Genomic DNA, 25,277 nt, shown 5'->3' on the forward strand with positions numbered 1-25,277 from the left:
GAGTCTGGGCTCACATTTCCTTCTTCTTTTTTTTTTTTTAAGATTTTATTTATTTACTTGACAGAGACAGCCAGCGAGAGAGGGAACACAAGCAGGGGGAGTGGGAGAGGAAGAAGCAGGCTCCCAGCGGAGGAGCCTGATGTGGGGCTCGATCCCAGAACGCCGGGATTACGCCCTGAGACTAAGGCAGACGCCCAACGACTGCGCCACCCAGGTGCCCCTCACACTTCCTTCCTCTGCTGAGGCTAACAGCTGTGAAAGAATAGCTCCCATTTACACTCACAACTCCAACTTCTCCACAAGTCTGGCTAGGGCGGGGAGTAATAGTAACTCATCCTTAGGAAGGCCACTGTGCGAGAATGACCAAGCATGGAAAAAAGCTCTGGCTCTGTAAAGAAACGCTGAGGAAGGAAATCTTTAAGCCACTAAGTGTACGAACTCCTCTTCCTCCTCCTATTTTAATGCATACTTTACTTCATGAATTTAAGTAAAAAGGAGGAGGGAAATCATTCTTGTGAAGACTACTGAATCCAAATAAAGTCTGAGGAATTGAGACAATTGCAAAATCATCTACCAGTCAGCAAAGCCTTCTTGGAAAAAAAGGGGGGGTCTGTTTTTCACCTGTTCGGAAGTGTTCTTCAAGCGGATAAATTTCCCATCGACATCTATCTCTTCGATGCAGACATTCCCGGTGGCTGAGGCGGAGTGAGAGATGCTAACGCTACTGCTCGCCTCTGACTCTTCCACATCGACTCTCTTCCGCTTTCCTCTAGTTGTGCGCACACTCCGACTCGAGGACGCTCGGGACACTGTCACACGAGAAGACGGGCTTGGGGAGAGTTTCAATCTACACAGGAAAAACAAACATTCCATTTATGAGACACTCGTGCCCTTCCTACTTTAGAAAACAGGATATTAATATCCTGCACATGCATTTTTTTTCCTGCACGTGCATTTCTAAAGCAAAACATTACTGAATATCTGCTGGACGAGGCCGATATACATCTTATTTGTGCTAGAATGTGCATCATAATGTTCTTTTAAAAAGTAATAATTTGAATGCTTCCCCTAGGAACAGAATATAATCATTATGCGGGAAGTGTGGTAAACTTGGGGGGGGGGGAGAGGAACCAATCCACCTAGCACCACCCTACTACAACCACTCTTAGGTTTAGTATACTTTTCCTAATTTTCTCATACCTCTGTTTTCTCTTTATACAATTACAATCACAACGTATGTAACAATGAAACTGAATGACTTCTCATTCTAAATCAGACACTTTCCCTTGGAAACTTTTTCTAAGAACAGGTGGCAAAGGATTTATACACTAACCAGATTTGAAAAATGACATAAAGTCTCTTCCAGCAAATCAAGTATTTTACAACATATTAAATAATCAAAAGCTCAAGAAAAAGACTCCATATCTTGCAACAGTCCAGCATTTAAAGTAATAATAATAAAATAAGACCGCTTAAACAATATTTTTTATTGTTGAGGTAGAAATATGATCCATATCTATTTACTGCTACACCTAAATGTTAAAAAAAATAACAAAGAATATTTAAAGTTGCCTTAAATGTTAAAATAAAATTTTCACAAAGGCCCAATCCTGGTACTTAGTACTCTTTAAATAAAAGGGGTGGGGGCAAGAAGTAGACTGAGAGGTAGAGTGACACCTAAGGCGCTCACCTCTCCTCTTCGCCCTCTAAGAGCTTCCTGTAAGCACTGATTTCCATGTCCAGGGCTAACTTTACATCAAGAAGTTGTTCATAATCGTTCAGCTGTTGCTGCATCTGATCCCTTATTTCCGCCATCTCTCGCTCTTTGTCAGACAGCATGCGCCGAGAGTTGTCTCTTTCTTTAGCAAGCAAGTCCTCCAGCTCCTGAATCCTCTCCAAACATGCTCTAGACTTCAGAGTCAAGGGAACACATTTACTTTCTAGGAACATTCCAACATTAGCACAAAGCAGCTATTTTTAAACCATTTCCTGGACAGAAAAACAAATAGAACCTGAAGGAATCTCTAACTTTAAAACCTGAAAGAGATTTTGATTTTAAGAAATTAAAAACCACAATTTCTTCAATACAAAATACAGCTTCAGGAAAGTTTTGGCTTATAAAAGACTTTAGAAAGAGATAAATTTATCAAAGGCAAGTGTCATAAATGTACATATGATTTTTCTGTATTTGGCCAAATAAAACAAAATTTTAAAAGCCGTAGTTTTAGTAAAAGTGAAGTCTAGCCCCCCTACAAGCCATTTCACTCAAAAGTATAAATTAACTAAAAATGACAGGAAATTTGCTGACTAAAGAAACCTAAGGGCAGGTGAAAGAAAGTATGTCGTGGAGAACTGCTGGAACTCTTCAGAAACCAAAGGAAGGGATTCCAGTAACTCAGGGAGAGCGTCCTTGCAGGAAAGCTGTGCTCTCATGCTCAGTCAGCGTACAGAGACCATACAATGCAGTGTGGTCTGTAAGATGCTACTGTAAATACAGAAACTTTGTACTCGGTATTTAAAATATGAGAAATCACACAAGCTGTGCCAGAAAGTTCATCTGAGAAACCCTGTGTCTCGCTAGGTAATTATTCTTCCGCGTTTCTCTCAAGACAGAACTCACCTCAGTAGCCTCAGAAAATGACAAAGGTAATAACTCAAAAAGACTGAGAGAGAGCTCAGGCCCTTAGAGTCACAAGTAGCAGCATCAGAGCAGGAAAGAAAGGGCAGGGACCATGCAAAAATTACATCTGGAGGGCTAAAATCAAAAGGGGAATCTGTACTGTGCAGAAACACTACACTCGAGTTAGTATGTGTATTTTTCACGGGGGTATGGCTTAAAAATTTTGAAAGTGCTTTACATCTATACCAGGGATGAACAAATAAGTAAAGAGGATGGTAGAAACCAGGTTTTTCACTCTCAAAGAGAAAAGTTACAGATAAGCAAGCAAGAAAGCTGAAAATGAACCCTGTGGTATGGGGTCAGTCAGAAACATCTGTATGAACGTGGGTTTAGTTTAATATAAATGCAAGTGGACAGAGATACATTTACAGCAAGTGTGTAAACATGGCTTGGCATACCCAAATATATTACCTAGCTCCATCCACAAGAGGGCCTAGGAGCAATGACACCTCAGTACCAGCGAGGCACTCAGCATCCAGATCTTAAATTCTATGTACCATTGTCCAGTAAAAAGAACCAACGCTCCTTGGAGAATGGCTGATTCCAGGGCTGCAGCAGGGAAAACACAGGATGAGCCTGGAGCATCTTCCAGTACCATACAGTAAGAAGCGCTCAAAAAAAGGGGGACATAATAGGCATTCTGACAGAACCATCTAAGCCAATAAAGGAAGGTAGTATTGGATTATAACCCAAAGTATAAAATAAATATCCACGAGTCCATACTAATACAAACAAATGGATGAATAAAATATAAATAAGTAAGAAAGAACAGACATCTTTCAGAGAATTCCACTTAATAAATGTAGATACTCCCTTCAGAATGTGGAGCCTACTTCCTATCCTCAACCCTCAAGAGTGAGCTGGACACGGTGACCTGCCTCCCAAGAACAGCATATGGAAAGAGAGAAAGGGTCATCTGACAGTTGAGAAACCTGGCAAACACTACCTTCACCAGTGATGAAGGCAAGTATCACAACTGATGCCCTGTGGGTGTCGTGTGATCCCTGATACGATGTGACAAGAAGGGCACTTACTTAAAACCCATAACCCCGGTCTCATGGGAAAAGCACCAGGGGGACAGTATACAGGTAAGTGGCCAGTTCTCCTCAAGACTCCCAAGGTCATAAAAAACAAGGAAAGCCTGAGAAACTGTCGCAGACCAGGGGAGACTGGAGAGACATGTGGAAAAGAAAAACAACAGCAACAGAACATGTGTAAAATCCCAATAATCTAAACTCTAGTTAGTAGTAATGTACCAACAGCAGTGTCTTCGTGTTGACAAACATACCATGAGAACATAAGGTGCTTACAACGGGGCAAAACTATGGAAGGGACAGAGGGGAACTGCCGTACTGTCTAACTTTTCTGTAAATCTAGAATTATGCCAAAATAAAAAGGTTATTTAAAAAATAATCACTTAATTAACTAAAACCAGAGTAGCATCGGACGCTCTGTATCAGAAGCAGGCATTCATCTTAAGAGTGATGCTAAACATAGCTCCTGCCTCGAGAACTTGCACTGGAACTGCACTTGCAAAAACCATGCTATGAACTAAGAAATCCATTTTTTTCCTCACAGTCTTCTGATAAAATTTAAGTTCAAATGCTTCTCCTTCAATCAACCTCTTCACTGTTTTTCTGATGTGGGAGGGAGACAGCATGAGCAACAAGGTGGAATCTAAAGGAGAGTTGATGAAAGGCACTGATGTACCCAAGATTCAGGGGTAACATCCGAACCTAGATTTGTAAACCCCGAAATGCCTCGTTGTCTGCCTCTGATGTTACAGAGCTCTTTAAGTGGGGAAAAAACAGAATCTAGGTATAAAAAAAAGTTTTCAAGTTACTGTGACTCATTTAGAAATATCTAAATTATATTTTCAATAGCTGTATGACACCTGTTATGTAGTGAAATAGAAAGAATACAGGATGAGACAGACCTCGATCTTTCTTCCCAAGTCTGCTACCAAGTGCCTCTGAAAGTGTGCAGGCTGTAGCTAACCTCACTAAGTCAGTGTCACATCTGAAAAATGAAGAGGCCTAACCAGCTTATCTGTAAGATCCCACCTCTCACTCTGAAGTATTTTATGACTGACTTGACAGTCCTGGTTTTCTTATTTTATAGTAAGTAACATAATTGTACTAGTTTATTACAGTCTAGCTACGATAGAAGTTTCCTGTCTGGGTGTTAGAAAAACAAAACCTAAAGGTGCTTTCAAAGTGCCAGTGGAGAGTCTTCCGTAAGCCAAACACACTGTGACCAATCAGTTAATTTCGCCAGTCAGAAATCCAGACAGAAATAACAGAAATGTTATAAGCAACAGACATAATTCTTAACTCCAAAATACAACACTGCTACCCGCTCTCTATTATTTAAAAAATATTTTCCGGAGTCAGCATTTTAAAGACTATGCCAATTGTATTTTTTTAATTTTTATCTGTTTTTAAGATTTTTTTATTTTTAAGTAAACTCTACACCCAACATGGGGCTCAAACTTCCAAGTCTGAGATCAAGAGTCACACACTCTACTGACTGAGCCAGCCAGTTGCCCCAAGGCTGTGTCTATTTTAAATAAAGTTTAAGAAGTACTTCACTAACGTGAGTCATATAACCGAAAGGAAACTGCATGGCCTAAGAGGCAGTGTGAGGAAACTGGTATGACCCAACACCAAATGCTATTAAGATACACAATGGGATAATACCGAGAGGGATGGCTTTTTTCTTTTTCATGATCTAAGAGGCTAAAGTTTATCAACTAATGAAGATACTCCTCAAGATATAGTATTCATCACAAAATCTGGTATCAGTAATGAATAGAGGAAAGGACATGCCCCCTCCCCCCCAGCTCCCCAAAGACAGAGAAATTTAAAACTATTCTGGGTGAAGAAGGTGCTTCTCCTATTTCATAAGAACTTAGCTCCTCGAAACCCCCAGGGCCCTGCCTAACATCGCTCAAATACCACTAACCAGAAGTTAACCCAGAAGACTTGCAAGAATGGGAAGAGAACCTATAAGCTAACAGGGAAACAGCCTTGAACCTGAGTCAGGAAACATGGCTACCAAGTTTCCCAGCCTATCACTATCTAACAGCAGACAAGTCTCAGACCGCCCCCCAACCCCACCCCAGTCTGTAAAACCTCTATAGCTCGCATCATCATGGGCAATATGCAGCAGCCAAAAAAAAAAAAGAAAATAAAACAACCCAAAAAAAAAAAAAAAAAAAAAAAAAAAGGTAGGGACATAAGAAATTGAAGGAAAGGGGATAACTAGAGTATGATTTATTAAATGGAGAAAAGTAGTAAATGTCAAGTCAGAGTAAGAACACAGGGGCGTGGGGCGCCTGGGTGGCATAGCGGTTAAATAAATAAATAAATAAATAAAATAAATAAAATCTTAAAAAAAAAAAAAGAACACAGGGGCGTATTTTTTGGAACGGTAGTTATTAAGATGGTGAAATGGAAAAAAGATTTTTTTTTTAAAGATTTTTTATTTATTTATTCGACAGGATAGAGACAGCCAGCGAGAGAGGGAACACAAGCAGGGGGAGTGGGAGAGGAAGAAGCAGGCTCATAGTGGAGGAGCCTGATGTGGGGCTCGATCCCATAACACCAGGATCACGCCCTGAGCCGAAGGCAGACGTTTAAACCGCTGTGCCACCCAGGTGCCCCTGGAAAAAAGATTATTTTTGAAGACAGTAAGGGATAAAGGGAAAAACTGGCAACTAGGAGAGAAACCCATCTTCTGCAGCTTCTGGGCAAGTAATTAAACTCACCTAGCTCTGTGTCTGAGCGAACTCAAAAGATCCTGCCAGCTCTAGTGCTACAGACTTCAAAATACTATCAGGACAAAATAGGTCTAAAATAATCCTTTAAATTATGTTACAAGTAATAAAGTATACTGATAGGCAATGTAAAAGCTTCTATTTTGTTTACGTTACCCCATTTTATGTAATTCACTGTCTGCCTTGTTTTCTAAATTCCTACAATGTCTTCAGTTTCATAATCAGAAAAACATTTTACCAGAAATAAAAGGAAAAAAACAAAGAAAAGCTTAATCAAGAATAAAGTAAAGTTTATTCTTACGAGGAAAATTTAGAACAACAAAAATCTCCCTGAAGGGAAAAGGAAGCTGAAGATTCTTCCCAAGTAATTAAGGTAAGCAGCAGATTACGAAAGCCTTCTGAGTACTTAGGTGGTTGTTTGTGGACTTTGTGTCCACATCACCACTACCGTTAGGCTGAAACCGATCTCAAGCGGCGTGCACGCCTGCCCAAGCTGCACCTAGACTGCGCCATCCGATACTCGCAGGCGCTCGGTCAGCACAACCAGCAGTGCAATCACCTGTCACTCAGGTGTACCGATGACTGAAGTAGTTACTAAATTCTTAATACTCGATGATACCTTCCCATGACCCTGATTAGTAAGGAGTTCAAACACTAAGAGAATTTGTCTAGAATAGCAAAGCATTTACCACTCAGGAAGAATTTTTGCATGTTTTTCTTATTACGGCTTCCAAATGTGATAAAAAAGGAGTACATCAGGAAGAGCGCTGTGTGGAGATGAGGCTGTGAGATGGGTCAGAAAATGTGGGTCCAGGGGTAAGCCCCAGAAATAAGCCAGCATGTTATTTCCTAAGGGAAACCTCCTTAGCTCTGGGTAATCTCTGAATTTCGGAATAAGAGTCGCGCTCAGAGAAGGTTTATGCAATGCAAAATGAAAACATCAGGAAAGCACTGGGCAACCAGGTAACGGAAAATACCGTGCTCTCTGTAAAGTGACATCAGGCAGAGCAAAGCAGGGAGACGACAGTGGGGAAGGTGGCCTTCAAGTGCAACTTAGACTCTTCTTAGAGGAAGATGCTTACTTACCTCTTTCTGTAGATTCGAAAGTTGAGATGAAAGGCTCTCAATTCTCATACGACTTTCCATCAGTTCTTCTCTGGCACTATTGACAGTAGAAGTATTCATTTCTGATGACAGTCTGGCATTCTCCAGCTAAAAGAAGAAACAAACCAACAGTCAGTCTTATCTAGTGACTTAGAACAAACAAATAAGGAAGTATGATTCATTTCAAGGCATTTCATCTCAAACCTAAGCCCTGCTGGCAACTGGCTGATGAAACAGGAAAAGCATCATGAAGTCTGCTGACGTGGTATTAATTCTCTTTAAAGTCTTTCTGACTTTAGGCTCAATTCCCAATATATGAGCTTAACAAATGGTAATACACCTGGGTCTTTCTCCAAAGTTTACTACTTAAATACTTCACCCATTGTATCTCTAATGTGTCAGATAATACTGCAACTAAGGAGAATGGGTAGTAGCAACTTAATTGTGGGTGATGTCTGTAGGAAAATAAAGATCACATATCTCTAACCCACCAAATCTAATTACAGAAGATAAAGCCAAAAACAGAAAGTACTAATTTTAGATTATATCCCACCAGATTGTAACACTTCCTTTCAGAAGTAAAAAGTAGCCCCTTAGATAGAAACATCCTATTTCTCCAAATGCCCATGACATTCCGTTCTGCACGTGTCTCAGGAGCACTTGGCTGTCTGTTGGCTCCCTTTGGAGCCACAGTCTATGTGAATGACCAATCCTACCCGAGACTTTAGCTCCTTCGCTGCCCAGCACCATGTCTAGCACTGAGTAAGTGTTAAAAAATTCAGTGTAGGGTTTCAAAGATCCCTCCCTTCCACTAGCCAATTACTTCACAAAATGGATTAAACGTAACATTGATAGATTGAGGCCATTCACAGAAATTATTTTCAATACCTCTATGATTTTAATTTTTCTAAGTCTTCCACTGATAACTCTGTTTAATCAAATCATGTCACATTTAACACACTGGGATAAAATCGTTTACTAGGAAAGCCTGTACTCGTTGGTGTTAAAGATTTTTGTATGATCTGCGTGAACACACGTGGGAAGTTTCTAGAATATTTTTTAAATAAATAACAGCGGCAGAGGAAGAAATATCAGACACTTCCCACTTGGCCTCTGTTCAAAGAACCCGCAGTGTGGCGGTCGCAGCCTACGTACAATGACGCCATGGAGGCAGATGAGGCGCCAGCACTCGTCATTAACTGGATGTGCAGGACAGCGTGATGAGGACGTGCTATAGGCAGCGAAGTGTTTTCAGAGCCTTGGGCTTAGCTGCTATGACACGACACAAGTGATCGATCGGACACAAAGATAAACCCTTCCCTCTGATAAGAGTGAAATTACCCTACTTTCTTTGAATAATTTCTAGTAACATTTACTTTACAGAAAATTCTTTTTAAAGTCCATTTTCTCTTTTCAGAGACACTAGGGGAACTCATGAGAGAACACCGGAAGCAAGCGGACATCAAGTCAGGCTCCGGCAGGTACGCGCAGGAAGGGCTCCTGGCGCTCGGGGAGACGGCTCACTTTGGCGTGGTAAGTCTGCTCCAGCTCCTCCTTGTACAGCTTCACTTGGGCATCGTGCTGCTCGCGCATCTCATGAAGGGCCTGAGCCAGCTTGTACTCGTACTCAATCTGACGTCCAGAATCCACCTCTACCAAGCGAGTTTCATGCTTCCTTCTGGTCTCATTGATCTCCTGGGGGGAAAATAACAGAAAACCAAGTTAGCTACCGTGGCTGCCCTGGTACAAGTCTGCGCGACACTGGGGCCATGTGAACTGTTATCGCTCACCTCCCTGTGTCTGTCCTAGAGCAGGCATGTGAACACACCTATTTTTGCTTTTGCTTTCAAATGAAAAGATTTTTGAGATGCAACCAATGACAAAAGTGGTGGTAGCACCTAAAGCCCTAAGAATTTTATGTTTCTCATCTGTGACACAGCTATGTATTTCTCTCAAGACAAGAAATGGCCTGGAAGCCTTACAGAAGCACCATGAAATCATCGATAACTATGTACACTGAACAGTAACTGTTTTTCTAAACTGGTGTGATGATGATCCCAAGGATGTCTCTAGAAAAAATGCACATGCAAAGTTAAACTTGCCACTGAGGACAACTGACTAGAATATTTATGCTTAATAAAACTATTTTCTTAAACCTACGAAGATGCAATAGGCAGAGAAAGTTAATCTGTGTGCTTTATTTTAACAGACGGCGCTAGGGGATCAATATCAATTGATAGGAAAACTTATTACCAATATTACTTTACTCTCTTAAGTATGTATGACCATTCCCTACTAAAGAACATAAATAGTAGGCATAATCCTTCAATTTAGGTTGTAAGGAACTATCCAAAACTAAAATGGCTAGGAACACAAGTCCAAGAATAAAATTTCCATTCCAGCTTCTAGCTCTGAGTATACAACAGGTCTGTCTTTAATGGCAATAATCAAAGCGCCCACAAGAGGGCGATATAACCCTCTGACGTTTGCTTCTGCAGCCTCTTCCTGCATATGGTTCCCTAGGCATTTCTTCATCTTTATTTTAACTGCTCATTGCAGAGTAAAATGCACTTGACAGAATCCAAAAACCAGGGTTCAAATTCCAGTTCTGTTACTAACCTCCCAGGGCTCACAGATATTTAATGAAGCAAATGACTTGTAAATCATGCAAATAAAAGGTTTAGTTCAACAAATACTGAGCACCTAATGATTTTGCCCTTTGTCTACCTCCTTTCCTCCTCTTCCTGTTTTTCGTCTTCTTCTTTCTCACCCCCTTAACTGCTCAAAATAAGGAACTGAAGTATATTTATTGAATAGAGTTATATCCTCTATGTTAAAGAAAAAAAGAAGAGGAATGTTTTAAGTTCATTCTCAAAAAGGCAAACACCTGGGGCGCCTGGGTGGCACAGTCGTTAAGCGTCTGCCTTCAGCTCAGGGCGTGATCCCAGCGTTCTGGGATCGAGCCCCACATCAGGCTCCTCCGCTGGCAGCCTGCTTCTTCCTCTCCCACTCCCCCTGCTTGTGTTCCCTCTCTCGCTGGCTGTCTCTCTCTGTCAAATTAATATATAAAATCTTTAAAGTAAAAAAAAAATTTAAAAATTTTTTAAAAAAGGCAAACACCAAAATATTCAAAGAACCTAAAAACATTCAATTACTTTTTGCTGGTGCCATTTTTATTATTCTATATAGAATCAGTGACTTGCAAAAAAAAAATACCCTACTCTTGGTTTAAAGATAGAGGAGTCCACACATAGTATAAAAACTAAGGATATATCACAGTTTCATCAAAATAAGACAAAAATGTTAAGTCAACTTAATATAAAAATGTCTCCATTTATAAAGCAAAACTGTAGTTAACAATTATGTGACAGCATTCATTATACTTCATACAAGGAATTTCTACACAAAATATTCTGCTTTGATCATCACCACTCCTCCAGAGGAAAGAGCAGGTACTGGTTATTTTATTTTTAAATAAATGACTCTAGAGTTGTCCAAAGTATGTTTGTCCAGAGAGTGATCTGTGCCCCAATACCTATACGTTTTAATAGCATGTAATTGTAAAAATAGTCAAATTTCTATTTTATTATCTTTTCCCCAATTAACAAAAAAATTTTAAGTTCTATAATAATTCCCCATTTTTAAAATCATTGTTACTTGCTGTTTTCAAAATTATATTACTTCTAAAATCATGACGTATTTAACTGCAGATTCCATACCCTGGGTTAATTCCAATTCTCTTAAATCTTGAGAAAATATACAATCCCCTTTCTTCAATTTTATTACTTGTTTTTTGGCAACCATTGCTACCTTCACCTCCCAAGGCTTGACCACAGAGGCTAAGGCATGTAAATGATATTTTAAAATATACGTATATAACTATAAATGCTATGGGCAGCCTGCTTCACTGATGGCTGCCTCCTGACAGCCACACCCTTGTAGAATCCTCCCCCTCCACCCCCACCCCGCCCACAGTGTATCATGGTTGGTCTATGTCATAGAGAGTGACGGTACATCACTTATGGGATTAGAAAAGTTACAGAAGATAACGAAGCTTCTGTCTGTGTTCTCTCTCTCTCTCATCACTCGTCCTTCAGGAAAGCTGTATAATGAATAGCCCCATGGAGAAGCCTATGATGAACTGACTCTTCATACCAACAACCCCGGAGGCAGTTCCTCCAGTCCAGGTTGAAAGCCTGACTGCAACCTCATGTGAGACCCTAAAACACATCCATGCAGTTAGGCAGCTCTCAGATTACTGACCTTCAGAAACTGGGAGACAATAAAGATTTGTGATTTTAAGTGGGTAAATTTTAGAGTAAGTTATGAGGCAGCAATAGACACCAGATACAAATGCTCAAGCAGGTTGACAGTAATTAACTGCTATGACCAAGTCCTTAGGAATGAGATAAAGTAAAATCATCTGTTTATTACAAGAGCCTGAGTTCTTGTACACAAGCTTTTAGCAGCGGTACCTTGAATAATTAATCTATAAAATTTCTCTCACTGGTTACATATATAGTTATAGCAAAGCATTCAGAATCCCTCCGTGCCTTAAAAAAATAAAATTATATAGTTACCTCCTCGTACATGTTTTTACGGAACTCCAGGTCCTCGGTAAGGCTCTGACAGCGATTCTCTAAATCCACTTTAAGTAAAGTTTCATCTGCTAACTGTTTTTTGGCAGCAGCTAAGGAGGCTTCCAACTAATATGTAGAGAAAGAATTGATAAAAATCACATAGCAATTATTTAGGAATGAATTTAAAAGACACCTACGAACTGAATCAAATCAAGAATTAAAACTTCTGCATCTTTTATCTTGTTTCTTTTATCAGTGTATGAGAGTCGCTATTACAACCTTTATCACAGAACTGTGTCCCCCAATGCTGGTCCCACCAAGAGTGCCACACCGAAACACCTCTCAGATCTGGTAACTGGCAACAAGCAATGAACAAAGACCTACCAAGGATTTTAGCTACCACTTTCATTTTTTCCTGTGTGTAGAACAATGGTATGACTTTTTCTTCTCCTTTCTTTTCGTACATTTTGGTGCAATAATGAAAGAGGTTTTGAGACCAAGAAACAAAACAAGAGTAAGTACAAGAGAAAGGAAGAAGAGCAGCAGGAAGATCTGCATGACCCAGATAAAATGTCTGAGAGGTGAAGATGCTTTGCATGTTAGCTGCCTCAAGACTCTCCTTCAAGGAAACTATAAAAAATTTTTTAAAATTTTTAAATAAAAAATATCTTTTAAATTAATTCAAAAATCAAATCAATCGACCCAGTCAGATGGGGCAATTAACCTCCCAACACGGCTTAAGACCAGAGTTTGCCTTACCTGGGCAATCTGATCCTTCAGATCCTCCAAATCTCCCTCTAAACTTTTTTTGTCACCAAGTGCAGTAGCCAGGGCTGCATCTTTAGAATTCAGTGCGGCTTCATATTCTCGAAGCTTCATCTGGGCTCCATTAAGATCCGATTCTTTCTTAGCGTAACTGTAAGACATTTGAAAAAGTGCAAGACATCAAATTATACCCCTGACTTGACGCTTTCTCCCTCCCTGCTGGCAAGGGAAACAAAAGAAGATGCCGTTTAAATAAAGACTGCCATAATCTACTAAAATGAGAGGAGTAATTCGGGAGCGTTAAATCTCGATTTGGTGGATATTTGGTGGATAACAATTTTACCCTTCAATGATTTCCCTTCCATGATTACCAATGACTCTAGATCAAAAAAGGGCCAATGTTCCAGAATCCTGGTGGTCTCTGAGAAAGAACATATGCCCTTCTTGTTCTATAAAGAGACACTCACTACATGTTTCAGTAAGAAATGTTTTTGAAGAAATGCAAATTTATTATTTTAAAATACAATTAATATTATAAACCAAGATGTACAGGAGACATAAACCAAGATACAAAATGAGATTAAACAGGGGCGCCTGGGTGGCTCAGTCGTTCAGCGTCTGCCTTCAGCCCAGGGCGTGATCCCAGCATTCTGGGATCGAGCCCCACATCAGGCTCCTCTGCTGAGAGCCTGCTGCTTCCTCTCCCACTCCCCCTGCTTGTGTTCCCTCTCTCGCTGGCTGTCTTTCTCTCTGTCAAATAAATAAAATCTTTTAAAAAAAAATGAGATTAAATAAATAAAAATGAAGTTATTTTAAAAGTAATTTCATGACTTGATTATTTATCATGTAGACATTTTTGATGAATTTAGTATTCTACTTAGTATAGAATTTATAATTCTATCGTGTAGAATCACTTGAAGTATAGTTGATATACAGTATTATATTAGTTTTCAACTACAACGTAGCCAGCTGACATTTACATACATTTACAAAATGGTTATTACCATGATAAATACAGTTACCATCTGTCACCATACAAATATTACTGAGAATATTCCCTTTGCTATACTTTACATCCCTGTGAATTATTTATAACCGGAAGTCTGTACCTCTTAATCCCCTTCACCTACTGTACCCAACCCAAACCCCTCTGGCAACCATCTTTGTTCTCTGTATCTGAGTCTGTTTCTGTTTTATTTTATATAAGCTCCCTTAATATTACATAAGAACTCACTGACCCCAAGCTTGCAAAATACATTCCATTTCTTATATAAGAGGTTATTTTAAGATTTCCCTAACTTACAAATAAGGGCTTTTCTAATATCTTGAGGAAAAATCATTTCGGTTTATAGTATTAACTACAAAAATGAGTTTTCAATTGAGGATTGTCTTCTAAAATATCACTTTCTGGGGCACCCGGGTGGCTTAGTCAGTTAAGCATCCGACTCTTGATTTCGACTCAGGTCATGATCTCAAGGTCGTGAGATGGAACCCTGTGTTGGGGAGTCTGCTGGAGATTCTCTCTCCCTCTTCCTCTGTCTCTCCCCCAGCTTAAATAAATCTTTAAATAAACAAACAAAAATATCATTTTTTATTAAATAGAGTTCCATATTACAGAATGAAGGTTCCTTTGGATACATTTTGTCAAATAATTCCTTAAACAAGTAATTGTTTAACAGACAGTATTTTTTTTATTCCAAACAATTGTTATCATTAATTAATAGCCCTGGGAGAGCCTTAATATCAAAATTTTCAATAACAATTCTTAATTAAAACTGCTATTGTAGAAGAGCATTTTCATAACTAATGTTTGAGAATGCGCTAGAAGAGGAATCCTTAGTTAACAGGAATTTTCAAAATAATCTTCTACTATCCAAATAAAATAAAGAAAAATACTGTCCAAAGGATAAGCATATATAATTTAAAGAGACGAATTAATAGTATTCATCTCTTACCCGTTCTGGCATCAAAAAACAACTATATACATAATATCTAAGCAGTCCTAGCAGTAATTTTTTTCTTAAATCCTATATTTTTCAAAACCACAAGATGGCATCCTTTCACTGAAGATCCATTTAGGCGAGGGGGTGCTGGAAATCAGCTGGTAAAAAAAGCAATCCCATACATTTATTTATAACAAAAATGTCCAGTTCATACAAGGGCGGGATTCTAAAGCTGGGAACTCAGTAGAACAGAAGCAATGCTTGTAAGGCGCAATTCTGTCCCACTACATAAATGAGCGGAGCTGGGCAGGAATACCTATCATAAAACATATGATTTAAAACAAAATCATATTTCATAGAGTATTACACAATATTCACAAAAGCTACTGGCTTAAAATTACTTAACAAAAGTTAAATATAAAAAATTCTACTACACCGCTATCCAATATTAAATCTCAGATCATAATGTGGTGCTTTCAAATGTGGTACCTCTTGGCAAGAAGGTCAACCTGTGCTTCCCAGAGACCACAACAGCCCACCAGGAAGGCCATTCAATTTTAAAAACCACACCAGTCTTGCAGGCTACTGTATGTTCTATTTGATATCACTGATTTAATTAATTTGATATCACTGATTTAATGGATAATAAAGCATGCACATTTCAAGATTCAGAATGTATACTGCAAGCAAAGACACTGCAACACCTGGAAGAACCCAAGAAGCCAAAATTAAGAGGGTGCACCTCCATAACCAGAACATGGTGATTTCTTCAACCACAATCAAGACCAAATAAGACCAAGGAGCGATGGGGGTGCCTGCCCAGCTCAGACGGTAGGGCATCCAGGTAGGGCATCAGACTCTTCCATCAGGGTAATGAGTTCAAGCCCCACGCTGGTCATGGAGCCCACTTAAAAACAAACAAACAAACAAACAAACAAACAAAAGACTAAGGAGTGATGGAGTAAAGGAGAGGACAGCAGGATTAATTTGTGGTACCCTGAGTCACCCAATGCTATCAGTTGAAACTTGATGTCAAGTTCTTAGTTGCTTATACTACTGTTAATCTGTAAAAATATACATTATTCTATTATAAATTCTTTCTGAAAGCTCTAACTTCCACATCAGCAAACAAAGTAGGCAGCTATAAGCACTGCTGAAAATATGCTTACAACTGTAAATAAAAGCTAACTTTACGTGCCCTGGCTCAAGAGGGAAAAGGAAGAGGAAGAGAGTTAAATACTACCTCTGCACCTTGCACATACTTCTGTTACACTTCTCACACAAACCCACATCAGCAGATGCACTCAGCTACCTCAAGTGACTGAGAACGGTTTCAGGGCAAGGACCATGAATTATTATCCTCCATCTTCTACAAAGACAACTTGTAGATAATGACTATCTTGGAAATTCATTTTTTTTTTAAGATTTTATTTATTCATTTGTCAGAGAGAGAGTGTGCACAAGCAAGGGGGGCAGCAGGCAGAGGGAGAAGCAGACACCTGCTGAGCAGGGAGCCCGATGTGGGACTCGATCCCAGGACCCTGGGATCATGACCTGAGCCGAAGGCACACACTAAACCAAATGAGCCACCTAGGCGCCCTATTTTGGAAATTCTTAAAAGAAATTCCCCCATACACTCCCCAAAGAAAGTTACTCCGCTTTTTTATGCTATATAAAATATGTTTCTTCCTAGAAGAAAAAAAGAACTGTGATACTTCTATAATCTCTAAAATTCACATCCTAGATGCCCTCCCTATCACCTTACCAATTACCATAAAAAAATTATTAAGACTACATGCAAGTCTCCATCTAATAAGCTATGAATCAATGAGTTTTAGAAGCACATAAGTTGCCAATACCAAGGACACATGGGGGCCACCCAGAAAGTTACATAATCTTGTCATAGTTTTCTAACTGCATTATTACCGTTCATTCGTTACATATGACACAGAAGTCTTGATTGATTTATCGGCACTTGGTCAAAGAACAGAAACCTGCAGAAATGACATCCTAAAACACAACGCATGAACTGGCTGCAGCCACCACCTAAGCACAGTCATATCTGACAACCCTGGAAGGAAGCTCAACTTAGGAATCCAAAGTTACCAGAAGTTATCACTTAAAGGGTTCGTGGGCAGTTTCCCTGCACAATATTTCTTAACTGGATTTGCTCAGTGTTTCTGACCAACCTGACGAAGCTATTCCCACACCTCCAGATAAAGAGAGCTTCCTGCGTTTTCATTTCAATTTACTATGTGAATCTAACGCTAGAAACATGCACACAGCTGAATTTAAGTCAGAAAACATACCCGCCTACAGAAGAACCAAAACTCCACATGTGGCCAAGAAAACTTTTATAAAATGTAACTGACACTCCATTCTAATCGAGAATTGCCTCCCTTAATAAAAATAATTAGCTTTCATTTCAAGAAAACTTGAATTTCACCAGTCATAACAAGTAACCAGGTCTCATCAAATATCTGACCATTAAAAAAATAATCAGCTTGAGAGGATACACTTACATTTCTGTTAATATTCTATAGCAGTGACTCCGAGTAACAGCCATAGCTTGGAGGATAGAACATGGATGTACTTTCCCAAAAGAACCTAGTACCATTAGCCGTTGGGACCCATCCCTATAATCTCCTGAAGCCTAAAGGGCTAAGCTAAATACAACTGCTTACTTGCCACTTTCTGAATTACTCCTGACCACCCCCTACGACCAGTCATCTTGGTGTTCCAGCCTACCACCTCTTTGACCTTGACTTGTTTTAGGATTATAATTTCAACCCTGGGTTCCGCACTGAACTACCTGGCTCTGGAACTCAGTGCTGGAACTTGTTTAGATGTGCACTACCCGTTCCATTTGGACAAGTCTCCAATAACTTGAGTATCCTTCATTTGCCTTAGTTTACCAATGCCGACAAGCCCCACCAATAAAGAAATGGGAGATTAAAAAATGTACTCAATTACAGAATCACTAGAAAATGAATGCTCAATGGAGCTCTTAGGGGAAACACACCATTACTAGGTAACAAATGTAGAGCACATTTTATTTTTTTAAGATTTTATTATGTATTTATTTACTTATTTGAGAGAGAGTGGCAGAGACAGAGGGAGAAGCAAGCTGAGCACTGACTGAGGAACCCGATGCAGGGCTGATCCCACAACCCCAGGATCATGACCTGAGCGGAAGGCAGACACTTAACCAACTGAGCCACCCAGGTGCCCCTAGAGCACATTTTAAATAAAGTCATAGTACATATACATAACAAAAAGAAAACCACTCAAGACCTAGTAAGCATATGACAGTAACTACTTAAAAATGAATTAGTAAGTATACTGTAATTGTGAACACTTGAAAAATTAGATTGGCCACTGAAACAGGGAATAAATAACTAGTACGGAACAGAAATCAAAAAGTAAACTTAGAGGTACACATACCTGGAACATAATCTGAAACTCATTACAAAATAGTTTAATTAAGTAATGGCAAATTATTGCCCTTCTGTTAACATTTTGTTGGTCACACAGGTCAGTTTATATCACAAATGCTCAGCTGAGTGAACTGTCTAGATTGGCCAGCAGCACAACTACAGGGAAAGTCCTGGAGCTGAGCTTCTCTGTATCACCTACAATGTATCCGTGAACAAAGCATCTGTGTTCACTTTCAGGACAGGAACTATGCACATGCTTGGGTTTGGTTTCCTTCTTTCACAACTGCCGTAATTTTCAGTATTTTCTCAAGTAATTTTGTCCTTGTTCCTTGATTGTCATATTACAGAAATGTAAGTACAAAGGGTTATATTAAGCAATTTAAAATAAGAGACCTAAATTACAGATGACCTCTTAGTTGGTCTAGTAATGACATTCTAAGAAAAAGGTATATAAAGGTAGTTTCTGGATATTAAATGTCATTTCCATGAAATTCACCAAAGATTATTAAACTGTATATATCCAAGAGCAGACAGGAGTTCGATAAATGCCTGCTAAAATCTACTGGAAAGGTGTGTTCTTATAGAAATCCATCCAAGTTATAATACTGACAGACTTAAAAATATAGAATTTTAAAAGCTGTAAATTTGAAAAAAAAAAACTAGACAAAGGAATATTCATGTTTCTAGAGATAAACAATAGAAATGCAAGAATGTGGGGTTTTTTATTACTGCTCTAACATGTCAGGCAAAAGAACAGCTTAAGGAAACTAGAAACAAACCACTCTCAAGTCAGTTTTAAACTCCACTGGTAATATTCTACACGGAAACACTATGCAACTCTGCTTGCTCAGATCACTTCCGAGCAACTGTGAAAAGCTATCACCGATTGTCAGGTTCATCTTATAAAAGAATAGACACTCAACAAATACAGACTATTTTCCCTAATGCACATATTGTAATATCCTAGATGGAAAGGAGATGATAATGGAAAATGAAAAAGAACAAAAGAATCCCATGCCAACAATACCCTTTCTTTGTGGAGCTGCCTCTCTTAACTCAGCACTAACATTTCACTTCAGGACCATTCTTATTTAGAAAAACAAATAAATTACCGGGGTTAAAGGGAAAAGCCATTTAGTTCTTCATCTGCAATCAAATAACAGAAATCACTCTATATGAAACTGTTCTTTCTAATCAGAACCACAAAACGAGGGATTTTTAAATCCCTCAGCAGAGACCTACTGTCCGTGGACAGTCAAGCCAGTCTGGCCCAGCTGCTGAGCTCTGTGCTTCACTGTCCCGTCAGGTTCTTCTGAATGCTGTTTGTTGGTAGCTGACCACCACTCAGCGCTAGAGCAATTATTCAGGTGACTATCAATCCAGCTTCTGAGGCTCTCCTCACACCCAGCATTCAAAATTAACATGCCTTTCATTATCTAACCATGGTTCAGATTTTAGAAAAAATAAACTTCACTTTGAATTTAAGGTAAGGATTATTATTAAGCCCAAACACAAACCTTCTGTCTTTAAACTATTTCATAATAATGGACTCAAAATGCATATTAAATATGCATCTGCTCCAACATTCATTCACCAGCTTCAATTCTGTCCCCAAAGTAGCCTCCCTTTCAAAGGAAAAAGGAATGTGATTCACGATATTTTTAATGAATTTAATGAATTTCCCTGCAATTAAGATAAATGTAACACAAAATTTCTATAAAGTCCTATGATCACAATTTCCACTAACAAGGGTCTCCTCTGGCACTAGTAAAAAGACTAAGATGCTTTTGCACAAACTCAAAAACTGCAATGGATAATTTCTGGTGGTATTAAGATTCTGCTACTCATTCAATAAACTGAGCAGTCAACAAATTAGCAACAACCTAATCAGAATCAGGCAAACCCTAACTGAAATCAAATTATAATTAGGAAAAATACTAAATAAGACTTAAAATGGACAACAGAACCATTTCTTTTTTTTTTTTTTAAGATTTTATTTATTTATTTGACAGAGATAGAAACAGCCAGCGAGAGAGGGAACACAAGCAGGGGGAGTGGGAGAGGAAGAAGCAGGCTCCCAGCGGAGGAGCCCGATGTGGGGCTCGAACCCACAACGCTGAAATCACGCCCTGAGCCGAAGGCAGACGCTCAACCGCTGTGCCACCCAGGCGCCCCTGGAACCATTTCTTTGAACAAGAGATTCACATATATAGTTACTTCTCTGCTTGCTTACAGGGCACTCTTAGAGCTTAAATCCTAATAAAAAATGACTTATTAGGGGGAAAAAAACACCTGATAACGACAACTGTGTGCCAGGCCATTGATCTGAGGGCTTGGAAACCAGCAGTGAACAAAATATGACAAGTCCCTGCTTTTATGGAAGGTACTTTCTGGTGGGGAGAGGCACACAATAAACAAACTAATACATGGCAGTGGTAATCATGACTTCAAAGAAAATTAAACCAGAATAATGAGTTTGAAATTAATAGTATGATCAGTTATTTTACTGGGTTTCTTGCAACCCAATCTCATAGGAAAATAGCCCCCTACAGAAGTAGTAATCATTCAGGCAATAATTATCTTAGGAGAGCCTAGAAAGTGTTAGAAAAAGGTACTGACACAATAGGAAACAAAGTCAGACACTAACCCCATCCACAAAGAGATTCCACTCTCATCAGGCAATCAATCATAAAGAATCTTAATCAACACATTAAATTTGTCAGCAACTTTCTCAACAAGCGCTAGGAAAGAGAAGAAAATACAGAGTGCTTCATGAGTACATGAAGTAACTACTGGATAAAAATGTCACACTAAACACAAGTCCATTATTATCCCTTCTAGAAACCCAACTAAAACAGCAAAGACACAAATCCATAATGAAAAAAGTAAAGAGGAAATGACAAAATTGTGGAAGCTGAACATGGATGAATGAGTGAAAATGAGCTTGGCCAACACAAGAGTGCTGAATCCTAAGCCAGACACAGGAATACTTGAGAAGTAACCTACTTTATACTACAGACACTGTTGATAACAAGAGATACCTTGGAAACTCTGAAGCAGAACTAGCTGAAAATCTACTAAGAAGCGGACAACTACTCCATACCATGCTCCCGGGCCAAAAGACCCCATCCACCATGGCAAAAGATGAAAGGTTTACTCTCTCAGCAGAGTAAGCAGAATCTTAGACCTGGCAGCTACATGACATGCCCAAAGGCGGCAGCACCACACCACAAAAATTGGGGAATTCGGTGGACTTGTACAGATGCTGACATCACCTCTCAACCTCCCTGAGTTTACAGTAAGCTCAGCAACTAAACCCCAGAAAGACGAAAACACTGACGGTGGGTGTTCCCAATGACATGATCCTGCCATTTCACCCACAATGAAGCTTGGTTAAGAAGCCCCACTCATGCACACAGCTTTCCATCAGATTCTGAGAGCCGTTTCTGAATATAAAGGGATATCCAATAGTCATACATCTGAGAAAAACTCTCACTATGGATTAACTCACCCAACGTCCATTCTACCCTCCCAGTTCTGCTTTCCTAAACTGGATTTGCAGGTAGGATTTTGGAGGAAAATTACGTACTCAAATCCATCTGTAAGTGATATGAAAGAAGTTTTGTTTTTGTTTTTTGATTCCTCAGGACTTCCTACGAAATCATGGCATCTGCAAATAGAGATAGCTTTACCACTTCTTTCCTAATCTGGATGCCTTTCATTTCTTTTTCTTGCCTAACTGCCCTGGCTAGAACCTCCGGTACAATGTTGAATGTTAAGTGGTGTGATTGGGCATCCCTGTCTTGTTTCTATCTTAGGAAGAAAGCAGCCAGTCTTTACCATTAAGTATGATACCATAAATTTTTTATAGATACTCTTCATCAGACTAAGAAGCTTCCTTTTTTATATCTCACTTAAATATTCTGATCATGAAAGAGCAGTATACTTTGTCAAATGCTTTTTATGCATCTATTGAGATGCTTGTTGCCCTTCATTCTATTAATACGGTTCACTGCAGTACTGACAGGCACAGACTGAAGCAACCCTGCATTCCCAAGATAAAACCCACCTGGTGATGGTATGTAGTCCTTATATAAGCTAGTAGGTTTGGTTTGCTATTATTTCATTTTGGGAATTTTTGCACCTATACCCATAAGGGACTGCTATGTGATATTTTTGTGGTCTGAAGTTTCTCCAAAACAGTGGTCCAACATCCAGTCTCCACTTTCCTGGGTGCTACCAGGTAGGTGTTTGTAGCAACAGCAGTGGCAGGTTCTGAATTATAGCTATACACTGTTTTTTTTAAATTCAGTGGCTCCAATGGTGGCCTCAGACATAAAAGCTCCCAGAATTTTCAGCATTCCAGGCATCATTCCAGCACCTCTAACCCTCCTCATAATATTTTCTAAACACCTGCATATCCCATATCATTTTCTTCTCTGCTTAAAATATCTGGTGGTTCCCATTTCCTGCACTGACACATGCAAAGACCTAAACAAACAGAAAAAGAAATTAACTTGGAGCACAAAGGGACTGGGAAGGAAATAAAGACTTCTGAAAAGGTAAGAGGAAGTACTGCATCTATGAAATTTAAATAAGATCAAGACAGTATAAAGAAACATCAAGAGAGTACAAAGAAGCTATGAAAAATTTTTAACGGGACAGCAAAAACTGGAAGATAAAATTGAGAACATCCAGGAGAGAAAAAATTTTTGAAATCAGGACGCTAAAAAAATCAATTTAAGAAGTCCAACATCTGAATAACAAGAATCTCAGGAAGTAATAAAAGAGGAGAAAATCATGAATAAAATAACTTTTTAAAGTTGCCAAGGACTGAAGGACATGAACTTCCAGACTGAAAACTACCACCATGTGACCAGCAAAATGGAAGAAAAAGAGATCCACATCAAGAAACATCCTTAAGAAATTTCAGAACTGGGGACACCTGGGTGGTGAAGTCAGGCGTCCAGTTCTTGGTTTCTGCAGGTCACGATCTCGGGAGTCCTGAGGCTGAGCCCTGCATCCGGCTCCACACTGGGAGCGGAGTCTGCTTGAGATTCTCTCTCCCTCTCCCTCTGCCCCTTCCCCCTCTCTAACAGATAAATAGAGAGCGAGCAAGAGCACGAGCAGGGGGAGGGGCAGAGGGAGAGCACGCAGACTCCTCACTGAGGAGGGAGCCTGACAGAGGGCTTGATCCCAGAACCCTGAGATCATGACCTAAGCCTAAAGCAGACGCTTAACCAGCTGAGCCCCTCAGGCGCCCTAATAAATAAATCTTTAAAAAAAAAAAGAAATTTTAGAATTGGACCAAAAGAAAGATGCTACAAGCTTTTTAACTTTTCACTCATTAGTACTTCTTAGCAACAATAAAAGCTAGAAAACTATAAAGCATGCTTTCAAAATCCTTAGGAAATAACCTTTACAACTTAGAATTCTATACCCAAACTATCAATGCTCAGGCAACACAAGTAGCCTAGAGAAGAGCACAAGGCTCTGAATGCTATTTCTTCAATAACATAAAACTAATTCTTAAAAAATCCTCATGATTCCAAAAGACTTGATGTTTCAACAGTATCAAGTCTTTCTATATAATTAGATGGAACTAATGGGGGAAAAAATGCTATTTTCATAGGTAATCAAGAGGTGGTACAGGGTAGAAAAACTAAGGACAATACTCTATTGAGTTCTGTTGGAGATGACGTTCATAGTACATATAGGCATTGCTGCCGTAACATAACAGATGTGTTCCTGAAAACTCTTACATTCTGCAGACACTAGAGGAACAGATCAAATGGAAAAATCAAATTGGAACAACCCTCTCAAAACCTATGCAGTTTTGTAGCAAGAGCACCAGCAATAACATAAATAAGTAATTAGTACCTCAGGAGAGGACTTGGACAACCCTGGCAAGAAGTTTAGTGTGGCTACAGCTACCCCAAGAGCTGCTTATAAATGCACAAGAGCAGTCATGCTGGCTTGCAGAAACTGAGACAATAGAGACAGAACTAGAGCTCTGAACGTACTACCACCTGTAAGAGCAAAGGGAATGCACCTCTCTGGGGGAGGGAACCCCGGGAGCAGGCATTCACTTTTAATTTTCTTAAAATAAAGTTGAAAAGCAGAAAGACCCATAAATATAGAGAACAAAGTGTAGGTTGCCACAGGGGTGGGGCATGGGGGGGATGGAAAAAATGGCTGAGGGGAAAGGGGATACAGGCTTCCAGGCACAGAATGAATGAGTCAGAGAGATGAAAGGTACAGTTTAGGGAACACAGCCACTGATATTATAACAGAGTTGTACTATGGTATTGAAACAGAGCTACACAGTAACAGATGGTAGCTACACTTGTAGTGAACACAGCATTAAGTACAGAACTGTGAAATCACTATGTCGTACACCTGAAACTAATATAACATTGTGTGTCAAGTATACTTCAATTAAAAAATAAAAAATAGTAAGGAGTGCCTGAGTGGCTCAGTCCATTAAGTGTCTGTCCTCAGCACAGGTCCTGGGATCCAGTCCCACATCAGGCTCCCTGCTCAGCGGCGAGCCTGCTTCTCCCTCTCCCTTTGCCCCCACCCCCTCTCCCCCGCTCGTGCTCTCACTTGCAAGCTCTCTCAAATGAATAAATAAAAAATCTTTAAAATAAAAAAATAATAAAAATAAAATAACAAAATAGAGTTGAAAGTGGAACTGAAGGCTTTCTTTAACTCTGAACTCTACTCTTAATATTCAGGTTCCCCTTTACTAGAAAAAGTCACATATAAATCAATACCACCTGCAATTACAATATCATTTCTGTATTTAAAAGCCACATTTGAGCTAATTGGTGTTAAAGAAGCATTTGTAGCAACACACTGAATTAATACTTTAAAAACCAAAAACTGACCTAAACCAATCTAAACTAAAACTAATGTACTAGGAAGATAACGGGAAGAAAATACATTATGGATAATAGAATGAAGAACTTAATTCCCCATCTTCTATAG

The 25,277-nt window shown here is 39.3% G+C and overlaps 1 protein-coding gene across 1 annotated transcript in view; it reads right to left on the reverse strand.

The window, feature by feature from the left end:
* LMNB1 (lamin B1) overlaps positions 1–25,277 on the reverse strand; it is a 50,982-nt gene that overhangs the window by 12,751 nt on the left and 12,954 nt on the right. The window contains exons 2-7 of the mRNA XM_040622522.1: positions 12,902–13,058; positions 12,143–12,268; positions 9,087–9,257; positions 7,545–7,670; positions 1,691–1,911; positions 622–847 (exon numbers count right to left, since the gene is read on the reverse strand). Coding sequence (XP_040478456.1) covers positions 622–847; positions 1,691–1,911; positions 7,545–7,670; positions 9,087–9,257; positions 12,143–12,268; positions 12,902–13,058 — 1,027 coding nt within the window. The remainder of the gene's footprint in view (positions 1–621; positions 848–1,690; positions 1,912–7,544; positions 7,671–9,086; positions 9,258–12,142; positions 12,269–12,901; positions 13,059–25,277) is intronic.

This window comes from Ursus maritimus, unplaced genomic scaffold, assembly GCF_017311325.1.
Source record: "Ursus maritimus isolate PB19 unplaced genomic scaffold, ASM1731132v1 scaffold_5, whole genome shotgun sequence".
Classification (NCBI taxonomy): domain Eukaryota; kingdom Metazoa; phylum Chordata; class Mammalia; order Carnivora; family Ursidae; genus Ursus; species Ursus maritimus.